Genomic DNA, 16,739 nt, shown 5'->3' with positions numbered 1-16,739 from the left:
TTTTCAAGAGAGCACAAACAGGGGAAGTGGAAGAGGGAGTGGGAGAGGGAGAAGCAGGCTCCCCACTGAGCAGAGAACCCAATGTGGGGCTCTATCCTAGGACCCTGGGATCATGACCTGAGCCGAAGGCCGATGCCTAATGACTGAGCCACCCAGGCACCCCTCAAGTTCAGATTCTAAATGGTCATTGCTAGCGTAATAGAATTAATTTTTGCATATTAACTTGTATTCTTCAACCTTCCTAAACTCATGTATTAGTTTTAGTAGCTCCTTTTTAAATTTCTTACGATTTTTCACATGTCTGTGAATAAAGACAGATTTACTTCCTCCTTTCCAATCTGGATGCCTTTTATTTCTTTTTCTTGTCTTATAGTATTAGCTAGGACCTCCAGTACAATATTGAATTAATAAGTTACATTTCATCAAAATTAAAAACTCTCACAGGGATCAGGAGAGAAGAATATAAAAAGGACATTAGGGAAAAAAATAAAAAATAAATTAAAAAGGACATGGAGAGGGATACCTCCGTTGGTTAAGCATCTGATCCTTGATCTCAGCTCAGGTCTTGATCTCAGGGTTATGAGTTCAAAGCCCACATTGGGCTCCATACTGGCCATGGAGCCTACAATCAATCAAACAAAATAAAGGACAAGGGGAAACTTTGGGGTTATATATGCTCATTATTTACATTGTGGTATTGGTTTCATGGATGTACACTTACATCAAAAGTCATTACATTGGGCACCTGGGTGGCTCAGTCAATTGGGTGTCTGCCTTCAGCTCAGGTCTTTATCCCAGGGTCCTAGGATCGAGCCCCATTTTGGGCTCTCTGCTCAGCAGGGATCCTGCTTCTCCCTCTCCCTCTGTGACTCCCCATGCTTATGCTCTCTTGCTGTCTCTGTCAAATAAATAAATAAAATCTTTTTTTTTTAAAGTCATTACACTGTACTCTCTAATATGTACGGTTAGTTTACTGTGTGTCACTTATACCTCCATTAAGATGTAAAAATAGGGGTGCCTGGGTGGCTTAGTGGGTTAAGCCTCTGTCTTTACGGCTCAGGGCATGATCTCAGGGTCCTGGGATCGAGCCCCTCATTGGGCTCTCTGCTCAGCAGGGAGCCTGCTCCCCTTCCACACACACTTCCTGCTCCTCTGCTTGCTTGTGATCTCTGTCAAATAAATAAATAAAATCTTTAAAAAAAAAAAAAAAGATGTAAAAGGGCGCCTGGGTGGCTCAGTCACTGAGCCTCTGCCTTTGGCTCAGGTCATGATTCTGGGGTCCTGGGATCAAGCCCCGCATCCAGCTGCCTGCTGGGTGGGAGGCTGCTTCTCCCTCTCCCTCGGCTGCTCCTCTGCTTGTGTTCCCTCTCTCGCTGTGTCTCTGTCAAATAAAATCTTTAAAAAAATTTTTTTTAAAAGATGTAAAACTAAAAAAAAAAAAAAAACATAACCAAGAACAATTTTGTACTATTCATCTGCTCCAAAAACTCCACTGACTTTACAAGCCATTTGGAATAAATGCTGAACTCCCACGATGGCTTCTGAAGCCACATGTGATTTGGATCCTCCTCTTCCTCTCTGCCCTCATCACCCACCACTGGCTTCCTCATTCATTATGCTCCCTCACCCCTTCTTCTCTGCTTCAACATACCTTGCCTGATTCTACCTCAGGACCTTTGCTCATGCTGTTCTACCTGGAATATTCTCTCTTGATATCACGGACACCCACACTTCTCACTCCCTCACTTCCCCTGGTTTTCTGTTCCAATGTCATCTCAGAAAACCCTATTTTGATGTAGCATCCTGTCACCCTTCAAGCCATTATCCTGTTTGATTGTTATTTATAGCACTTACTTCTTTTTTTTTTTTTAAAGATTTTATTTATTTGACAGACAGAGATCACAAGTAGGCAGAGAGATAGGCAGAGAGAGGAAGGGAAGCAGGCTCCCTGCTGAGCAGAGAGCCTATTATGGGGCTCCATCCCAGGACCCTGGGATCATGACCTGAGCTGAAGGCAGAGGCTTTAACCCACTGAGCCACCCAGGTGCCCCAGCACTTAAGCTTCTTGACATCACATTATATGTGGATTTTTTTTCTGTCTTCCCCATTACAGTGAATTACCAAGACCAGGAACTGTGTCTTTTTTTTTTTTTTTTTTAAAGATTTTTATTTATTTGACAGACAGATCACAAGTAGTCAGAGAGGCAGGCAGAGAGAGAGAGAGGAGGAGGAGGCAGGCTCCCTGCCGAGCAGAGAGCCCGATGTGAGGCTCGATCCCAGGATTCTGGGATCATGACCCGAGCCGAAGGCAGAGGCTTTAACCCACTGAGCCACCCAGGCGCCCCAGGAACTGTGTCTTTTTATTTTCACTGTTGTGTAAGTAAGTGCCTGGTATGTGAAGTAGCACTTATTGAGACAATTACGAAGTAAATGAATGAATCAAACTTGGCCAAGGCTGCATAGCTAGTAAGTGGGGGTTGGAACTAAAACCTCGATTTCTCTCAGGCAAATGCGCACAACTTGCCTTGCTCTGTTGCACAGCTGCACAGCTCCTCGGGATTCTCCTGTGAGGTGGGCACCGTGATTTGCTGGAGGGAAAGCAGGGTGGGGAGGGAGAGTCTCTTACCCCACCCTAGTCACACAGCAACTCTCTGGCAAGGTCAGCTGACGTCTGGATTCTGGGGCTAGCAGTGGAGGGCAGGCACATGACCCTAGCCCACGGCTGAAGCCTCCAGGAGAGGAAGTTCAAAGATCCCAGTGCTGACAGTGCACTGGCCCACGGGTGCTGACTACAAAGGCTTCTGGGAATGCTGGGTTCAAACTGCCTTTCCAGCAGTTTCATGCCCTCTGCCTTTGTCCAGTGGCTCCTGCCTGGAGTGCTGTTCCTCCTTGAACTCCCCAGCTTTCCCTTGTCCTGGGAGACCCGGCTTCAGAACCACCTCCCGTGCAATGTCTTCTTTGGGCCTGTAGCTCCTCGCATTCAGAGTCCGGCCCTCTTGTGGGATTTGACTGGCTGAATTAATGAATGAATAGCACTTATCCACTTTCATTCATTCCTTCAACTATAAATATTTACTTGGTTCCTGTTTTGTGCCAAGCACTGGGCATACCACCATTGATCGCTGCCCTCAAGTGACCGAGGAGGGAGACAGCTGTCACAGTGAACAAAAGGGCATGTGACCTCACTGACCAGTGAGAGGCTTCCTGCCGCACAGGGATCTAACCTAAGGCCTGTAGTAGGAGTCAGCCCTTTGAAGAGGAGAGGGGGAGTGTTCCTGGCGGAGGCCTGAGAAGAGGAAAAATGTGGAGCATGGCTGGAGCTCAGACTACCGGTGGTGGGTAAAGAAGGGGCTAGAGGCAGCCATAGGGACCTGAAACACACACAAAAATATTTTTCCAGCTACACAGAGTGAAGTGGAGAGAATAATTCAATTAAGGAATCAGTGGGGAGGGTGGGAGTGGGGCAGACTCTTAATTTGGGTAAAGTTGGCAGGAAGGATTCCTCTCTGAATACACACCCTTCCTGAGGCTCCTCTCTACCTCCTATTCCTGGAAGTAGAGGACGAGTAGAAACATAGGCCCCTCCAGGCTCTACCACACAGGCGACCAATGACTGATATTACATGGAGACCTGTTAAAATGGCTTCTTCTTTTTTCTTTTTTTTTTTTTAATATTTTATTTATTTATTTGACAGAGAGAGAGAGATCACACGTAGGCAGAGAAGCAGGCAGAGAGAAGGAGAAGCAGGCTCCCCGCCAAGCAGAGAGCCAGACCTGGGGCTCCATCCCATGACCATGACCTGAGCGGAAGGCAGAGGCCCCAACCCACTGAGCCACCCAGGTGCCCCTTAAAATGGCTTCCTATTGATTTGTTAGGAGTTAGCCAGAAGAGGGGCCCCTGGGTAGCTCGGTTGATAGACCATATGACTCTTGAGCTCAGGGTCATGAGTTCAAGCCCCACTTTGGGTATAGAAATTACTTATTTACTTATATACATGCATCCATATATCCACTTTAAAAAAAAAAAAGTGTGAAAAAACCTGGGCCTTCTCAGATCCTCCACTTGTCCTGTCAGACACAGAAATAGCAAATAAGGTTCTGGTCTTGGGTAAACTCTGCAGCTAGTCTGTCTTCCTTGTTGAGTAATCTCAGATTATCTCTGAGCCTCAGTTTCCTCACCTGTAAAAATGTGCAGAATAACAACATCTTACAAGGTTGTGTGAGAAGGAAATATATGATGATTTCATTCTAACAGTGAGGATTTCGCTTCACCACCAATTTGCCAAAACAAGTTAAAGTGGTAAAATCCACCACAGTGGAACAGTGAGATTAAACCAACAGATGGAGTTGTTTGAGACCAGCCAGAAGCCGAGCCTTGATAACTTGGATTTCCAGAAGGCCTGAGTGGAGAGGGTAGACTGGCTCTAGGAAGCAGATGTTCCGGCCTTACCCTTGCCACCAGCCCACGGGGACCTGACCACTGTGTCCTGGCTTTCTTGGTACTTGATTTGCCCTCCCCCTTTGTGGCATCAGGGGGGTAATGAAGAGTGAGACAAACTCAGATGTGAGTCTCAGCTCTGCTCGGTGACCTGAGACAAGCCTCAGTCTCCTCTGCTCTAAAATAAGCACACTATGGCCCTCTCAAAGCTGTCATTCGGGCAGTGTGAAGAACTGACCGTCGCTCCTCATAAATGTTAGTTGTCCAGGGGCGCCTGGGTGGCTCAGTGGGTTAAGTCTCTGCCTTCTGCTCGGGTATGATCTCAGGGTCCTGGGATCAAGCCTCACATTGGGCTCTCTGCTCAGCAGGGAGCCTGCTTCCTCCCTCTCTCCCTACCTGTTGCTCTGCCTGCTTGTGATCTGTCAAATAAATTTAAAATTAATAAGTAAATAAGTTAGTTGTCCAGGCCACAGGCCAACTGCACTCCCTCTGGAATCGCATTTATCTATGGCTGTCGGGCCTCCTACCAGCCTTGCGGGCGTCCCTCTGTGGGCCCTGAGGCCCCGCCCAGACAGGTGCTGAGGCGGCGGGGATGGGGGTGGGGGGTGGGGGGAGTGGCGGGGTGGGAGGGCGACTGTTAAACATTGAAGCTGACCATTGAACCGGAGGCCCTCAGAGGCCCTAGGCCGGGGCTCGTGGATCTCCGGGAAAGCAGCACCTGGGTGGGGCGGTAAGGAACGGGCACCTATAAACCATCAGCTTTCTAGAGTGGTGTCTCCAGCTCCAGCAACAGGGGCCCAATCTGGGCACTGCCCGGGGAGTGGGCTGGAGACAGAAGCCCGCCGGCGGAATGAGGTGGACGGTTCAACGCGGGCCAGTGCGTGTTGGGTTCTTGTCCTTCACTCGTCGTCCTCCCCACACTGCCTTCTTTAATCTGCCACCCCGAGAAGTAGAGGTTATTAGAGGACGAAGTTGGGGCACCTAGGGAGGAGAGCACGCGCCCAGGGGTCTAGCGCCCCGGGCCGAGGGGCGGGGCCAGCCGACGGGGCGGGGCGGGGCGGGACGGGGCGGGACGGGACGGGACGAGACGCAACTGGCGGCTGGCCTCGGGAGGCCGGGCGGCTGCCTGGGGCGGCTGCTTGTGGGTCGCTGCCTGGACCGCGACACTGGGGCCATGGAGGCGGGGGGCTGTCGTTACCAGTTCCGGATCGCGCTGCTGGGGGACGCGGCCGTGGGCAAGACGTCGCTGCTGCGGCGCTTTGTGGCGGGCGAGCCCGGGGCCCCCGAGCCCGAGCACGAGCCCGAGGGGGCGCCCACGGTGGGCGTCGAGTTCTACAGCCGCAAGCTGCAGCTGCGAGCCGGGCCGCGCGTCAAGCTGCAGCTCTGGGACACGGCGGGCCACGAGCGCTTCAGGTGCGGGCCGGGCGGGCTGAGGGAGCTGGCGGGCTGTCCCCCCTCACCCCACCCCGAGGGCTCGGCCTCAGTGGCCCAGGTGCGGGTCTGGGGGCCCCTGCCCTGGTCTCTGGCCCTCCACGCGGAGTCGTTCGTCCCACAGATGCAGCCGGGTGGGCCGAGCCCCCTGAGCCAGAGGCCTGAGTCCCGGAGGGATGGGTGGCCCGGCTGCTGAGCGAGCCCACCTGCCAAGCGGGAGGTGCCAGGGAGATGGGAAAGGAAGAGAGGTTTGGGGCGGCCTGGAAGGAGGTAGGAGTCTGCCAGGCAGAGAACGGGAAGCAAAAATCTGCCATCAGGAAAACACCCCGCTTCCTCTCGAATGGAGGAATGGCCTAGAGAGGATGTGACTCGAACTTGCTCCCTAGTTGAGGTGCAGCCACTCTGTTGGGGGAGAGACAGACGCTGGGAGCAGAGAAACACTGAGCAGTGTGAAATGAGCTGTGGGGCTTGTGCCTGTGGGAGGGCTTTGCAGGCATAGACCTCTCCCAGCTCACTGCCCCTCCTTCAGGTGCATTACCAGGTCCTTCTACCGGAATGTGGTGGGTGTCCTACTGGTCTTTGATGTGACAAACAGGAAGTCCTTTGAACATATCTGCGACTGGCACCAGGAGGTCGTGGCCACTCAGGGCCCCGACAAGGTGATCTTCTTACTGGTTGGCCACAAGAGTGACCTGCAGAGCACCCGTTGTGTCTCGGCCCAGGAGGCGGAGGAGCTGGCTGCCTCCCTGGGCATGGCCTTCATGGAGACCTCTGCCAAGAATAACTACAATGTGGACCTGGCCTTCAGCACCCTTGCTGACACCATCCAGCAGGCCCTGGAGCAGGGGGACATCAAGCTGGAGGAGGACTGGGGGGGTGTCCGGCTCATCCACGAGACCCAAGTCCTCAGCATCCCCCCGAGGAAGCAGCCCCCACGGCCATGCCAGTGTTGACTCTGGGAGGGAAAGGATTAAAGCAGTGCCAACCTCAGAAGTGCTGCTGGGATGGGGTGTCCGTATCTTTCTGGAGAGCAAAGGGCAGGATGTATTTAAAGGGTTAATATAAACAGTATCCTAGCAGTCACACCTTCTGGATTTTGGGGTTTCAGACCTCAGCCCCTTTCTGCCAGAAAGCTCTGAGAAGCCAGGTGTGCAGCTTTGTGTCCTTCAGCCTGTTTCCTCCATTGTCAGTGGGGCTCATAGAAGACCCATGCCACAGGGGTCTGGGGGGAGGGAGGGTGGCGTGGGTGTGGGGGGTGGGCATGAATGAGAAATGGTTGGGGGGACATGCTCGGCCAGAGCCAGCCAATGACAAGAACTGTCCTCAACATTGTTTCCCCTCCACCATTTCTGGCAACACTCCCGAGCCTGGACGCTGAGAGGCACCGAGTCTGGACGCTGCTACACAAGCGAGGACGGGTGGGGAATTTCAGGGCAAGCCTACCTGGGAGCCTCCTTCAGTCCTCAAACTTGAATTTGTCTTAAATGTGTGCCTTGAAACTCAGGTTTGCTGCCCAGTGCCCCCACTCCAAGGCTGGGCACTGGATCTGGATCTGGGAGGCAGGGATGGAGGCGAGCGAGCAGCTCCTAGGTTGGGCACATAGTGGACACTGTGATTAGCCACCACGATGTCCCTTCAGGGCAGCAGAACTCACAGCCTTGTACCCTCACCCCTACATCCCCCCTCCCCCAGCTGCTGGGCCTGCAGCCAATGAAAGTAGGCTCAAAGCACCCTCTGGGAACTGCCTACCCCTCAGGGCTGCCCACAGTGTTGATTTGTTGAATCTACTGGGGTGGGGGAGCGTTCAAAGGCCTGGCTCCCTTGCCCCAGCTCTGATGGGCAGACTCAGCTTCATCACTCTTCCTGGGGCTGACTGAGGCCATTGTTCTTAGAACATCACAGCTAAATTCTCCCTCTGTTCAGTCTCATGTCCCTCCCTTCCTCCCCCAAGCAGGTATTGATCTCAAGAATCCTCTGATCCATGTCTGTCTGCTCACTAATCCTCATCTCAGAAATTGCCTCCTGGGGAACAGGAACAGCTAGGCAGAGAATGTCCTAGGGCAATCAGGGAAGGCTTCCCGGAGATGGTGTTTATGTTGGTCAGAATCTCAGCAGGTGTAGAAGGGGTTTGTGGTAGTGGGACTGGAAAGGCAGGGATGGCTCCACAGCAACAAAGAGCACAACCACTTCACTCTGTGACCTGGGGACTTAGTCTCAAGATTCCTCCTCAGTGTCGTATGACTAATAATCCCTTCTCTCTAGCGTTCTTGGGAAGTTTCCAGTCATGGTGGGTTTTTCAGCTTCCTCCCCATGGGGCTGGGCCAGGGTGGGTCTCTCACTGCACTGCCTTCTCCCTGCCTCTCTTAGACCACCATTCATCCGTATCGTTCTGCAAGGTTGGCGCGGATTACACTCATTTCACTGATGGGGAAGCTTGGAGAGGGAGAAGGACAGATAGGGACGTGACTTGTTTTTGAGAATCTTATCATTCCTTCAGTTAAAAAAAATTACCTGTTCTGTTCTGGACTCTGAGGATGCAGCAGTGAACTTGACAGAATGCCCTCCTGGAGTTTAACATTCTAGTGGGAAAGTGAATGAGTAAATAATGGAACCATATGATTTCCACTTTTAAGTGCTACAAAGCCCGCAGATCCTGGAGACTGGGCTGAGAAGGGTGGGCCTGATTTCTTCAGAGGTGTTGATCAGGGGTGGCCGCCTCCAGGCGATGACCTTGAGCTGAGAGCTGGGGGAGGGTGAAAAAGGGCCCAGATAAGAGCAAAGGTCTGGCCTGTAGGAACAGTGGCCAGCACTGAGTACTTTTTATGTTCCTGTGAGGTAGATACTTTTTTTTTTTTTTTTAAGATTTTATTTATTTGTCAGAGAGCGCGCGAGAGGGAGCCCAGGCAGGGTAGCAGGCAGAGACAGAGAGAGAAGCAGGTTCCCTGCCAAGCAAGGAGCCCGATGTGGGACTCAATCCCAGGACGCTGGGATCAAGACCTGAGCCGAAGGCAGCCGCTTAACCAACTGAGCCACTCCAGGCATCCCGAGGTAGATACTATTGTTCCATTTTACTGATGTGCAGACTAAGGCCCAAGGAGGTTAACTGAAGCCAGTGAGCAGAGGGAGAAGCCCCAAGGCGAGGAATAAGGAAAGGGCTGGGCTCTTTCTAAGAATTTACTGGAGATCTGAGGAATAAGTGAAGAAGCAGGGAGTGACATTCAACTTGATCTGTGGTTTCTCATCTCCCAGGTCTTCCCTGAACAGGACTGCAGGGTAAACCAAAGCTTGTCTGGGAGATGAGCGGCTGGTCCTGCAGATGATGGTGGGGATTTTGCTGTCAAAACCTCCCCAAATCCCTGAAGAGAGGAAGAAAAAACTGACCTTTTCCTCTGTCCAAATCCTGGGTGGGCACTGGAGGACCAGCCTGAAGTCCAGGCCCACCCCAGGCTGGGCCCATCACCAAGAAGATGTTGCCCACCGTCCCCAGCTGCCTCCCTTGAGGACTGTTCAGCAGGCTGCAGTCATACATCTCTAGCACTCCTCGGCCTCCGTTTCCCATCTATATAATGGGGAGAACAGTAGTTTCTGTCTCACAGGGTGGTTGTGAGGATTAAATGAGGTACTACGTGAATTCCTACCACACGTAAGCTCATGCATCGTGGGCTCTTTCAGTGACTTACTAACCTCGAAGCAACCCTGTGAGGTGGGGTTGAACTTGTCTTTTCACAGACAGGCACCTAAAGTCCAGGATAGGAAACTAATGTGGCTCAGGCCTCGTGCACTGCCACCGGCCAGGCCCAGAAGGTCCTACCTTGTGCCTCAGGGCTCTGGTCCAGCTCTCACAACCCCCTGCATTGTGGCAAAACCTCTGCGGACTGCAAGAGCCTGTGATGGGTAGGATTCTGGCAGCAGTAGGCAGCAGGCCTGCCCATCCCGTCGGCTAGAGGAAAAGCAGAGGAGCAGTGGAGGGGGCCAGGCCCACTGGTCAGCTGAGCGCCCCCCACCACCCCACCCCCTGCACTGAGTGTCAATGCTGTCCCAGCTCAGGCCTCAGGCCCCTAGTGGAGACTGTGACACCCCTCTGGAAGGCTGTAGGGTGTCCCCTGTTGATTCAGCATCCACAGTGCCCCAGAGGCAAGTTTTTAAAGTACATTTGACATGGCTGCTCCCCTCCCAGAATTCAAATAATCTCCCCATAGTCCTGGCCCTTCCTGAGCCGGTGCGTGTTGCCTCTCTCCCTACTCTGCCCTGACAGATTCTAAACCACCTGCAGCCCTGGGCTTTGCATGCGCGGTTTCCTTCCACTGGATGGCCCCAGCCCTCTGCCCTCTCCCTGCGTGACGGGATTGGCTTGAGACACTCAGATAAGTATCACTTCTTAACCACAGGGGCATCCCAGCGGCCTAAAATTACTGTGGGCTTTGCATTCAAGCCTGGGTTTGACTCCCAGCTCCACTGTGTGTAACTGGGGGAGCCTGGGGAGCTCCCTTCATCTCTGCAAGCCTCAGTGAACTCTTCTGGAGAACGAGGATCATAATGCCCAACTCACAGGGTTTTCGAAAGGATTAGGTCCCACCTAAATGAAGGGCAGTGCTGGTCACACAGTAGGAATTCACCAAATGGAAGTGCCCCTTTTCCCCTGAGGTTTTATTCATCACTGTCATGACGAGACTACCAAAGTAAACTGTGGGGAGATGACGAGGACCCCAGATTCTGTTGAAGAGTTCTTAAAAATCATTACCCACTTCTGGAGACTGAGCTGGTTTCTGCTTCCGTACTAGGAGTGAAGTTCCAGAATTGTCCCTTCAGGTTTATCCCTAGACTAGTCTGAGCAAGCAAAACTCCCTCTCCCAGGCAGCGCCCCGGCTAAACCCTCCAGCCACAGCATCTTCGGCAAGGTCAGGCTTTTGGGCCTGAATCCACGCCTTTTGAAGGCACACAGCCAATCTGCCCCCCATGGGAGCCTTTCTGAAGACCCTGTCCATTCTGGGAGCCTCTGAAACTTAGTGGGTTAAGAGGGAAGACCCATCCTGCCCTCCCCACACAGTCTGAGGCTGAAGATGTCTGGGTAGGAGCCCAGCCCGTCCCCTACCTCTGAGCCTCGGTCTTCATGGTAAAATGAGAACAATTCCTACCCCCCAGTTTTGTTAGAGGATTAAATAGGACACTATTAAGTGCCCAGTAAGTGTTAAGTTCCTTCTGTTAACAAGCTCCCTTTGGGTCTTTCATGTGTCAGTCCCCGGTCTGGAATGTCCTTCCTCCATCTCTGTCAAAACTCAGTCCTTCAAGGCTTGGCCCAACTCAATTTCTTCTCCGAGCCTTCAGGGAACCTGGAGATTTCAGGCTCTGTTGTCTACATCATTTTGCGCTCCCCCCTACCCCCCACCCCCGGCCAAGACTGTAGTTCTTCGAGGCCATGAGAAGGATGGACAATGGACCAAGACCACAGGTCTGAGTCCCGACCTGCCCAGGGACCTCAGGTCATAACGACCTCTTCAGACCTTAATGTTCTTACCTGTAAGTTATGGGGCTGCACTGGATGATGCTGGGAGTTTTTCCTTTCTAACTACAGATAACTGTGAGGCTTCAGTCCACGTCTGGCCTCCTCCTCCCCGCTTCCCCTCATGCAGGCACAGGGGACTTTTCAGGATGGTTTTCTGGTCCCAGATGGCCCCCTCTGTGCCCTCAAAACTCAACCATGTTGTTGCAACCATCCTCTACCTCTGTCTTTTGGTTAATGCTTTCTCAGGGAAACCTTGCATGCCATATGCCTTTACTTTTAGTCTGAAATAACTGCAGCAACTTCTTGGCTAGACCCCCTCCCCTGTTTCCAACTCCATTCTCCAGGCCAGTAGCCCGTGCAAGGCTTGTAACATGTAAATACAATCACACCAGTCCTCCACCTAAATCTCCCCGGTCCCTAGCACCTACGGTTTTCAAATTTTTTGTTTATATGCCTGTTTTTAGCACCAGGATCCTCTTATCAGATGCAATCTTTCTGTTAGCCCTAAAATGTCCAACAATTAAGACAGGTATTAACTCAGGGCACCTGGGTGACTCTGTTGATGGAGCATCTGACTCTTGGCCCAGGTCATGATCTCAGGGTTGTGAGATCAAGCCTTGTGTTGCGCTCTGCGGTTAGCAGAGAGTCTGCTTGAGTTTCTTTCTCCCTCTCCCTCTGTCCTCTGCCCCCACTCTCTCTCTCAATCTCAAATAAATAAATACATCTTTAAAAAAAAAGTCGGGGGGAGGTATTGGCCAGGTTGATAAGGGATGGGAAGCCCACGGCCCACCTGTGGGCTGTCTACACTACATCCTCCCACTCCTGCAAGACAGATAGACAGACACACGCTGAACAGCCTCTGAAGCCTAGGTGCTGGCCCTCGCCACTATGTCTGTCATCCATCCTCCTCCCGCGCTCACTTTCTGTTCACATCAGGCTATCCTCTCCCAGTGTTACACCTTGTGCTTGAGCCACATTGCCGCAGGCTTCTTTATACCTCTGGGCCTTTGCATATGCTGTTCTTGGTCACCCCCCATTTTGTCTCCCTAGGTTTAGGGAGATAGGGCCAGTTAAGAGCGCAGGCTCCACAGTCAGATGGGCTTGACACAAGCTGTGTGACCTTGAGTTCCTTAAACTGTTTAAGTCTCCGTTTCCTCCTGGGAACCAGGATTAGATAAGATACAATTCAAGTGCACCACACAGACCTTGCACATTCTTCCTTCTTCAGACTTGGGGAAACACAAAGCGCTCATCCATGGGAGGTGCTTAGCGCAGCACCACGGGAAGCACTCTCCACCTGACTGACACCGCCCCTCTGCAAGGATGCCGGGTACATGATTCCAGAATCTGCTGGCCCTGTTGCCCAACTGTCTGCACCAGGCCGGGCTCTGGGAATCGAGTGCGCATAGTTACTCATCCAAGGAGGAAGAGGGCCTCGTGCCCAGGGTGGGGCCAAGCTGCCCCAGGGGTGGGCACACCAAGTCAGACAAACCCTTCGGATCACTAAGTGGTGCCCCAGTCCCGCACCCCTACACACAGTCACCAAAGCTTGTGAGTGCCCACTGTAACTGTCTTGCAGATTCACCCGTCCTGCACTTACCACCGCTTCAATCAGGTGGCGGCCTTCTAATGGATCTCTCTGCTTCCACACTTGTCCTCTCCCTTCCCCTCCTGGCTGTGTGTACTCCACTGCCCGGCCAGAGTGACCTTTCCCCCCACGCAAATCTAAAATGGCTCCTGTTACCGTCTGGGTAAAGCCTGCATGGCTGGGGCCTGCAAGGCCCTGCACAACCTGGCCTGACAGCACCGCCCCAGGCTGCAGGTCTCTCTCCCTCAGACATCTGAGGTGCAGGTCTCTCTCTCTCAGAGATCTCCACCCCTTCACCCAAGTCCCTCAGCTCCGCTGGTGAGACCACCCTGCAAGCCTCTCTCCTTTGCAGCCCTTGGCACAGAGGCAGGTTTTTGTCTGTTTGTTTTTTAAAGATGTATCCATTTATTGAGAGAGAGAGAGCGCGGGCACGTGTGAGCTAGCATGTGAGAGACAGCACATACCAGCAGGGGGAGGGGCAGAGAGAAAGAAAAGCTCAAGCAGAATTCACACGAAGCGCAGAGCCCCTTAGGGCCAATCCCAGGACCCTGAGATCACAATCCGAAGTGAAATCAAGAGTCAGAGGCTTAACTGATTGAGGCTGGTTTTCACTCACCTTATCACAAGAGCGCTCCCTGTGTTCGTAGTTAACGGTGCAGCCCTTGGCCCGGCCCAGGCCCAGCTCCAGCTCATAAATACTTGCTCAATGACCAGCCCCTCCCCAGGCAGGTGGGACAAGATTCAAGACAGGTGAAGCCACTTACCTGTCACACAGTGGATCAAGAATTGAGAACTTTGGACTCTCCCCCAGCTCTTTCCATTACACTGCCCGGATTCCTTTGTCTCTTTTTGTCCTCAGTGGAGGAACCAAAACTAACTCTGGATTCCTTCTTGGCTGTCAAGGTCAGTGACTCGCTCCTACTATTGGAACTCTGCAGGAGGCCTTTTGCTGTTTGGTATCACCAACAGAACATCCTCTGAGTGTGTCACCCAGTGGCATTTGGAGGTTCTGGAAAAAGTGAAACCTTTCAACATCCTCTCCCTGGTGGTAGGCCACAAGAGAGACCTGGGGCCTCAACAACAGTGATGCCAGAGGAAGGGGGGAAGCTTGCTGCCTCTCTGGGTGCCCACTATGTTGAGACCTTGACCAAGAGCAACAGAAACAACAGCACAGCCTCAAGAGAGCTACGAGGTGTGAAAAGAGGGTTCTGGGCTCAAATTCCAAGTGGGAGGGAGTGAAAGCAAGGCAAGGAGGATGTGCCCATACCACTGACCCCTGGATGAACAGCCATGCCCTCTGAAGACCAAGGAACCCTCACAACCCAAAAGGGCTATGCTGGGCTCAGGATGGGATGAAGCTAGGTGCCACTGAAGGTCTTGACCCTGAGGTCTTAGGGGCCTGGTTTCTTCTGCATGATGATGCAGATACGGGGATCAGGGATATCAACAACTAAGAACAGACAAGGCACCTGCACAGATGGGCCTTTCCTCAGGTTACTGCCATCCTTTCTTAGGACCAAGGATGAACTCCAGGAGTTTCCGAAGGGTGGGTCAGAAAAGGCTTCGCCAAAACCAGATGCCTCTTCAGTTTGGGGTTCACGAGAGGTCACTCTGCCCCATTCTTATGGCAGAGAAACTGGACTCAAACTCCTACTGATGGTATGGCCTTCCTTGGAGTAAAAGAATAGAAAAATTCCTGGGTTTTTTCCTCCGTAAAGAAATGGCTAATGGTGCTGCCACCTGCTGACAGAGAGTTACATCCAGCCTTGCTTGTCCTTTTAACTGCCTCTGGCCTTTCAAAGGCTGTAAGCCATGTACCCTGTGTCTCTCGATTAATAACTTCTTTATTCTGGAAAAGCAAATGAAAGTCATATTCATATAAACACTGACATTACAAAGTACAGGGAGAGGGGGATGGGAGAAGGAAACACAAACCTCTACAAATCCTGCTAATACTGTCTCACCAAACAAGACCATAATGCTTTGTCCCATATTCAATCACTTATATAATAAACCACAAATAAAATCTTCTCTGGAAGATACATCGTTCCTCTTTGAGACGGCAGGGAAAAGGGACCGGAAATTGGGGGAGGAGGCTTTATTCTTTTGGCAGATCCTCTCAGTCATTATAGATATTGCTGCACTGTTAATAAAAAATATATGCTTCTCTGTAAAGCATTAAAAAAAAAAATCCAAAGATGAGATGGCTGAGGTCTCAGCTCAAGTATCTCCAAATACATTGTTGTCCATTCCCTGACCTTCCCATGTGTTATTTCTTGGTTGTTTTCCGGATCAATGCCATTCTCTGAAAGAAGAGTGAAATAACCAATTACACAGCTTAGAGTCAGGAACTTTCCCCGTCACCCATGTGGGGCACAGTCTATACCACAGGCTGGAGCCCTGGGAACCTATCCACACAGGGCAGCTCAGCAGGCTCCTTTGAGCCTGACAACAGTCTTCAGGGCCCCAGGAGATGTTTAGATAGTCCAGTGGACCCCTTTCATTGACCAAAAGACCCAAACTGCTGTAGTCAGCTGTAGTAGCTGTAGGTCAGCAGAATGGCAAAAAAGTTAAAAACAGAAGATGACAGTTCTTGCCTTTTGGGGACTTAGGGGACAAGCCATCATAGCCTGTGTTTTCTAGACTCCCCCAGCCTAACGTGAGGATGAAGAAAATAGGGAAGGAGACTGTGTCAAGCCTGTGGCCACACATAAAAGGGAGCTGACATTTCACACAAGACGACCTACAATGAAGCAAACGGACACTAACAATTTCCACCACAACCCATCAGGGGAACATTCAGGTCATGGGTTTCAAATTTTACTATTACCAGCCACTGGCCGAATTATTGATCTGCTTTGCTTACTCTTTTTTTTTTTTTTTTAAAGATTTTATTTATTTATTTGACAGAGATCACAAGTAGGCAGAGAGGCAGGCAGAGGGTGGGGGGGAAGCAGGCTCCCTGCTGAGCAGAGAGCCCCATGCAGGGCTTGATCCCAGGACCCTGAGATCATGACCTGAGCTGAAGGCAGAGGCTTAACCCTCTGAGCCACCCACGCGCCCCTCTGCTTACTCTTTTGACTAAGAGATTGTCCTAATATTATGATACTTGCTGAGAGATAGATAGATAAAGCTGGAAAGTGGATTAATTAGGAAACAGAGCCAAAATGACCATTGTCTGGAGGGACTCCCTTCTGAAGAATACTATGGGTCCTTTGATTTATTTTTTTTATTTTTTTTTTTTAAAGATTTTATTTATTAATTTGACAGAGAGAAATCACAAGTAGACGGAGAGGCAGCCAGAGAGAGAGAGAGAGGGAAGCAGGCTCTCCGCCGAGCAGAGAGCCCGATGCGGGACTCGATCCCAGGACTCTGAGATCATGACCTGAGCCGAAGGCAGCGGCTTAACCCACTGAGCCACCCAGGCGCCCGGGTCCTTTGATTTAGACTACTGGTGACTTCCCTGTAAGGGCTTCCTTTGTGAGGTCTGTAAACACATACACTCTAGAGATCCCAGGCTATGGACAAGCAAGGGACACTCAGCCAAAACCACACAATGTGCCCATCAAGCTTGAAAAAAGCTCACTTTTCAAACTGGAGCCACCAGTTAAATTAAGACTTTGTCAAAAGGAAGTCATCATTGTTATTAGACCAATGACAGGGCCAGCTTGTTGCACAGTATAAGTGGGGTTAGGTTCTCGTACTGACCCCTCAGGTCTACAGTCAGTCACAGGGATAGAGAACTAAGGGCAAGCTGGGACAGAGGCCAGAAGGCCTGG

The 16,739-nt window shown here is 51.6% G+C and overlaps 2 protein-coding genes across 3 annotated transcripts in view; one reads left to right on the top strand and one right to left on the bottom strand.

The window, feature by feature from the left end:
* The first annotated feature begins 5,537 nt into the window (after positions 1-5,537).
* On the top strand, positions 5,538-6,952 carry RAB42 (RAB42, member RAS oncogene family). The gene is made up of 2 exons (XM_032302263.1): positions 5,538-5,851; positions 6,399-6,952. The coding sequence occupies exons 1-2, from the start codon at positions 5,613-5,615 to the stop codon at positions 6,820-6,822; spliced, it is 663 nt and encodes a 220-aa protein (XP_032158154.1). The 5' UTR covers positions 5,538-5,612; the 3' UTR covers positions 6,823-6,952.
* Positions 6,953-14,786: 7,834 nt separating this feature from the next.
* The window catches only part of TAF12 (TATA-box binding protein associated factor 12), a 36,854-nt gene continuing 34,901 nt past the window's right edge, over positions 14,787-16,739 (bottom strand). For both annotated transcript variants that reach the window (XM_032302264.1, XM_032302265.1), the window contains one exon: positions 14,787-15,265. In XM_032302264.1, the coding sequence (XP_032158155.1) occupies positions 15,230-15,265 (36 nt within the window). In that variant the 3' untranslated portion in view covers positions 14,787-15,229. The remainder of the gene's footprint in view (positions 15,266-16,739) is intronic.

Source organism: Mustela erminea, chromosome 10, assembly GCF_009829155.1.
Source record: "Mustela erminea isolate mMusErm1 chromosome 10, mMusErm1.Pri, whole genome shotgun sequence".
Taxonomy (NCBI): Eukaryota; Metazoa; Chordata; class Mammalia; order Carnivora; family Mustelidae; genus Mustela; species Mustela erminea.
The sequence above is the reverse complement of the archived record's forward strand: the minus strand, read 5'-3'. Positions and strand labels throughout refer to the sequence as shown.

What these genes read in the sequence shown, in the direction of transcription:
- RAB42 (XM_032302263.1), top strand. Translation starts at nt 5,613, where the DNA reads ATGGAGGCGGGGGGCTGTCGTTACCAGTTCCGGATCGCGCTGCTGGGG. An exon ending in GCGGGCCACGAGCGCTTCAG is followed by an intron (nt 5,852 to 6,398) that starts GTGCGGGCCGGG and finishes CCCCTCCTTCAG; the next exon opens with GTGCATTACCAGGTCCTTCT.